Source organism: Podarcis tiliguerta (assembly GCF_965153285.1).
Source record: "Podarcis tiliguerta genome assembly, chromosome: 2".
Classification (NCBI taxonomy): Eukaryota; Metazoa; Chordata; class Lepidosauria; order Squamata; family Lacertidae; genus Podarcis; species Podarcis tiliguerta.
Genome location: NC_139535.1, coordinates 61,539,598 through 61,545,597, shown reverse-complemented (window position 1 = coordinate 61,545,597; position 6,000 = coordinate 61,539,598). Strand labels below are relative to the sequence as shown.

Below are 6,000 nucleotides of genomic sequence, written 5' to 3'. Positions count from 1 at the left end.
ACTTTCTGGAAACTCCCAAGTACACCCCCTTGAACTTCGTAATGGAAGAAAGCAGTGCTATTTTTCTAGAAAAAGAGGTGCTTGAAATTCACCATGAACACCTCCCTCATTCTCTTCTAATGGCAATGATGCCCACTTGAGAGGTGCCAGAACTGAGTTCTGGCTGAAAAAAAGCCCTGGAAGAAAGGTAAGATGTAAGTAAATGAAATAAAAATATTATAGTCACCTGCCTCACAGCGTTTCTGAGGGTAAATGAAATGAAGACTGGAAAACACGTTACACGACAAAATGCTATACCAATAACAAATATGGTTTTTCAGTGGTCCTTAACTCATTGAAACAACTTGAAAGTTCCAGATACTCTGATAAGACAGCAAAGGCTGCCAAGGTTATATGAGCATTTAATTGCCCTGGTTTTTATGTATGCAACATGAACACCAGACCCGCATCAACTCTCAAGGCTTAAGCACCCTTTTGAAGGCATCATTATGAGGTGCACACTTGCATATGTTTCTGACAGAAGCTTCCAGTCCACTGACATGTCCAGTTTCAAAACTTGGCACACTTGAATAATTTAAAATTGAATGAAGAGCCACATAAGTGGTTTTAAAAGTACCAAGTAAAATATGTAACCCAGGGAGACAAGAGGCACAAGACCACAGTCCTGATTATGAGTGTATAAAGCTCTACCTGCTTGACCTCCTTTCCTTCTGGTTGTAAAACAGCTTCCTGCAATTCCCTTCATGAGTCACTGGTCACTCCTGGCACTGAAATTGCATACCTAAGGAACTGACTTCTTGAGATACAGCAGGGACATTCCACCTTCCTAAAAATACAGAGAGGGCAAAATAGTTCCACCTCCAGTTGAAACAACATGAATCGAAAACCTCACCTTTTAATAATTACCTGGCGTTGTTCCTTCCGTGCCAGAGTTTGGTCACGGCAGCTTTTTCCTATTTATAATGATGCAAATGTTTGCTTAGCTGAATAGCTCTATTTATTATTTGCCATGTTTACAAAAGCACTCAAATGCCTTCTGTGCCGGTAACTATGGGACGAGAAAAAACTGTGGATTCATCCATTTAAGTGGGTTCTGTTGCTGTAATGCTTCTCTTCCGCCCCCCCCCCCAATAGTTTGCTGGTGACTATTCATGAATGAAGCCTATGAGCCTTTTTGGACTTATATGACCTTGAAGCACATCAGACTGCAATTGCAATTAATTTATCATGAATCTCAGTAGGAAGCAAAGTTCAAATTTTATAGCTGCCTTCATGAAGACTGACAACATTTTGCAACAATCTGGGTAAGTGTACTGTTTGTCTTTGATGCATCCATCTATCTATCTGTTACTTTCCTGCTCTCCATACTGAGTCTTATTAACAGTCTTGGACCCATGCATCTAACAACAGAGGTGGCTGAAAGCCATTTGCTAAAGCAAACGTAGCAAACATTGGGTTAGATTGTAGTGATTTTGGTGGACAAATAGACCCCAGGCAGCAGTGAGGTGCTGGAGGCCTACCCTGCATAATTTATGTTAACCTGCTACCCTTAGGTGTGATAGAGGATGCCATTCTGCCACTGATACTTCTGTAGCTGGAAATGGCGCCAGGGAGACCATCTTGGCCGTTTGTGTCTTGGGTTAGCCCTAAGGTATGATCCCCTCTCCCTCCACCCTGTGCCTTCCCTCTCAGTAGTTTGATTCTATACGGATGGACTGTGCTTTTAAGTAAGCCAAGCAGGTAGGAATTTTGGTACACATCAGAATAAATTAGTTAACATGTGACCTAAGATGGCCTCCTCAGTACACTTAGAGTATCCTATTACCTTTTCTGACTTTGAGTTAGAGCTACTAAAACTTCCACAATGGAGTGGCCAGTTGGGATATTTATAATACTTCAAGCTCCCACATGCATGGCTTGGACTGCTAGATGGATTGCAATATTCTTTCTGAGGATAGGACAAAGGAAGGTTGTTGGGAATGAGGGAGAAAGGAGAAAAATACTGTGAGGAGGAGAAGAGCAGTGTAACTCAGGGGTTTAAAGCAACACAAGGACTGTGGGATGTTTCTAGTCCACCAAGGCTTATTGGCAGAATTGGGGTTTTTTTCAGGCTATGGAAAGACATCTCGGTTGGTTGTATCCATGGGTTGCCTAATCCTGATCCAAGTTATTTGAACAGAGATGGGTGACACAGCAAGATTAATGGAACAACACAATCTTTTTGGTTGCAAATGTCTTCCACCACAATTTTTGACCAATTATTTCCTGAAAATGTCCCTTTGTGGGACTGATCTCTTTCTGCATTCTGTTCTTTAGCATGTAGCTGCTGCTCTGTGCAAAACAAGGGCACAGTTCTGGGGTGTAGCATTGTCAGATTTATCAATCTCCATTTTGTTTTTTGGTCAGAACTCTTGGACAGGAGAGAGTGCCAGGGACCAGACCAGCGGCCACCCTCTCAACTCAAGCAGTAGCAATCATATGTCTGCCTCAGCCATTAACATCCTTAAAGGGGTGTATCTGTTTCCCCTTTTCCAAAAGCAGACTTTTCCACTATATTCCTTCAGGAGAGAAAAACAGATGAGGAAACTGAGAAGGGAGAGGATCAAAATCTGATCCCAGTGCTACAGATGTTGCTACATGGGGTAATTCATAAATGGATTTTTTCCAGCAAAGCACCCTGATTTGGGATCCCTGCCATCTAGCATATTCTTGGTTGAGACTTGCTGTCCACTTTAGGGGCACCTTCTAATGAGGCTTCTACTATAGAGTCTAAATGAAGGATGGGCTATTCCCCCCCCCCATGGCCTTCCTTTTTATGTTTCATATTTTAGCTGCGAAAACAGCACTACAGTGCCATCAAGTGATAATTTGCAAGCATTACACTGGCATATTTGAAACATAAGACTCTGTACTCTAATTCAGTAACCAAGCACAGAAACACCACCATCTATATCCTGGATTCTCAGACGGTGTGTGTCAGGTTACCCCAGAAAGCATAGCTGTCAACTTTTCCCTTTTCTTGCGAGGAATTCTATTCGGAATAAGGGAATTTCCCTTAAAAAAAGGGAAACGTTGACAGCTATGCAGAAAGGGAACAAGAAGCTGGTTATCTCTCCATTCTTGCCTTTATCATCCTCCACTAATTCTTGAGCAGAGCCCTATGGGACAATTAAAAGTGAGGCTGGATGCAAACAGAAAAAAATGAATAAACAATAAATGAATGAAGTTTCCATTTTTATTGTCAAAGCAAGAGCAACTACACTGCTCTTACTACTTCCTTAATAATACTAATTTTATTATTTATACCCAGGCCACCTGGTTTTATCACTCCTGCAGTTCCTCCCTCTACAAAATCCTGTCTTATAGATATAAAAGCACAGGCCTGGTAGTGAGCCAACTATGACATACAGTGGTGCCTCGGGTTACATATGCTTCAGGTTACATACGCTTCAGGTTACAGACTCCGCTAACCCAGAAATATTACCTTGGGTTAAGAACTTTGCTTCAGGATGAGAACAGAAATCGTGCTCTGGCGGCATGGCGGCAGCAGGAGGCCCCATTAGCTAAAGTGGTGCTTCAGCTTAAGAACGGTTTGGGGTTAAGAACGGACCTCCGGAACGAATTAAGTACTTAACACAAGGTACCACTGTACTTGGGCCACTAGAAAGCTGCTCCTCTTTTCTCCCAGTAATAATGCCAAGGCAAAAGAGAGACCAACCCAGTCCCACCCATAGGCCTTGACATGGAGCTACTGCAGAGCGCTCAGTCTCCCTGCCCCACTAGAAAGAATACGCACTCAGCTCCAAGTTGCCAGTTGTCCAGGGACTACTCAGAAGCAAGAGGAAGGATACTCTGACCCCATTTGTGGGGTAAAGGAACAAGAGCCACCAACTGCTATTCAAGGAAGAACACCAGCAAGTGAAGACTGGCCTGGCTTAAACTCTTGTAGATCACCATTTTGCCTTGGAGAACTAATCTCCATCCTCCATGTTTTGCCTCCATCCTTCATTCATTGTGTGTTATGCCTTTTAGTTTGTAAGCCTGGTGGGAGGTCCTGTCTCTCTCCCTTTTAAACTTTATATATTGTTGTGAACTACTTCAGGAGGCAATAATTGTTTGAAAAGTGGGCTAAACATGCAGCAAATAACTAAAATCTATAGAACCTGAAGCAGGGCCAATTTTCTTTTAATAATCCCATGCATATCTACTCAGATGTTTACAACAAGGCTTAGTCCCAGGCAAGTGGATATTGGATTCCAGCCCATACTTATTCATAGCAAGCCCCACTGAGTTTTCTCCTAGGTAAAAGGGTTATTCCCAGGTAAGTGGGTACAAGTCTGCAGCCCTCACTGTACACAAATAAGGGCTCTGTATTTCAGAGTTGCAAAAGCCTGTGCTGGATGTTATTAACTTGTCTAAAAATAGAGGCATTTCTTTACTGAGAGTGCGCAGAGCCAACTTTCTCCTATAAAGTACCAACTTTGAGGCTTGTGGCAACCACTCACCTCATCTAACTGCTTTGTCCCTATGTATAACTACATATAAATTTAAATGCAGCAACACAGACACTAAATGGCAGCAGCTACCCAGAGCAGAACACCTATTCAGTAAGAAAACAACTCTAAAACCACCTGCCTGAAAAAACAACCTAATTTAAACAGATGGTCTGGTAGGTGTCCAGAATTTTGAGATACAATCAGGTGTTTAAGTAAACGGAAGTGCTATTTGCATAGAGCAATATTTACAAAAAAGCTAAATGCGGAATGCAATCTACACTTGGGCGAGCAGTCTTTCCAAACAGAGGAACTTAGAAATTATTGAGCTACCCTGCAGGCCCCAAGAAACCGAGCGATGAGGTGCTTTGCCTTTTTTATACTGTAAATGCCTTGCAAGTTGCAGAAATCCAGAGCAGTCAAAGAAAACAAAAACCGCTGTTTGGTTTTGTTTTTTTAAATGCAGCCTCTTAAAACTTGAACCGTGTCTGTCCTTTCGGCTGTGCCCTTAAAAATACTGCGTCGCGCTTTAGGCAGGAAGCCGCTCGTTGAAGCCCGGCATCTAAAGCGCGACACAGCAGCATAGAAGGCACAAAGCGAGCGAATTACAAGCAAGGGCGCCTGGGAGATGCTCGGCGATAAGAGACTACACTTCCCAGGAGCCCCAGGGGCTGCGGAACAGGAAGTGACGCTTCCGCGCCGCTACCTGGTCAAAGGGTTAGAGGAGCAAGTGGCAGGGAGCATGTGGCTTATCAGCTACTCGCTGTGAACCCCGCGCCTCCGCTGATGGCAGTGTACGCGGGCTAAGGACCGGAAACCTTGGAGCTGCTATAGCATGGCAGCAGCAGGAGGCAGCGAGCAGAAAGAGCTGCTGGCTCTGATGCACCAGCACTTGGTCCAGATTGGCTATGAGAGAGCAGCAAGGGAGCTGCTGGCACAGAGTGGGCAGGTAACTGCACGGGCTCCCACGTGGGTGGAGGGGGCGGGGGGGGGCTGACGAGCCTTGCTCTCCCCTCGCCTCACTAGCAAGCCTTCCCAATAACTCTATGAAACTGCAACCCTATAAAGTCTTTTCTTTCTGGTCTAACAAGGCAGCTGCCCTCACTCCATCCCCACCCCCCCCCCGGTAATCCTGCAGTAGGGAAGAATTCGCATTGGGAAGCTTGTTCTGTGGCGTCCAGCAGCCCATTTTCATAGCAGTAGCCTTTACTTGCCTCACAAGGCCTTAGCAAGGGTTTGTTCAGTTTATTAGGCGTGTATTTTTAGGCAGCTCTTCAGAACACCCAGGGCTCCTATTGAAAGGATTTCTGAGATTTTATTTCAGCGGCTTGTATCCTCTAGCAGTGTACGGTGCAGTTATAAAGATGCAGTGAAGACGAGACCAGTGGATGCTTACCAGAAAGCTTAAAAGTCCCAATTTGAAATTAAAGGTTTTCACTAGGTGGTGGAAGTGGAAGGTGGGCCTCCCTGATCTGAGCTGGGAAGTTCTTCAGAACTGGGCCTGGTT

General features: G+C 44.4%; 1 protein-coding gene across 1 annotated transcript in view; it reads left to right on the top strand.

The window, feature by feature from the left end:
- The first annotated feature begins 5,165 nt into the window (after window positions 1-5,165).
- Window positions 5,166-6,000, top strand: part of TCOF1 (treacle ribosome biogenesis factor 1) — a 39,068-nt gene continuing 38,233 nt past the window's right edge. The window contains exon 1 of the mRNA XM_083424426.1: window positions 5,166-5,442. Within this exon, the coding sequence (XP_083280552.1) occupies window positions 5,329-5,442 (114 nt within the window). The 5' untranslated portion in view covers window positions 5,166-5,328. The remainder of the gene's footprint in view (window positions 5,443-6,000) is intronic.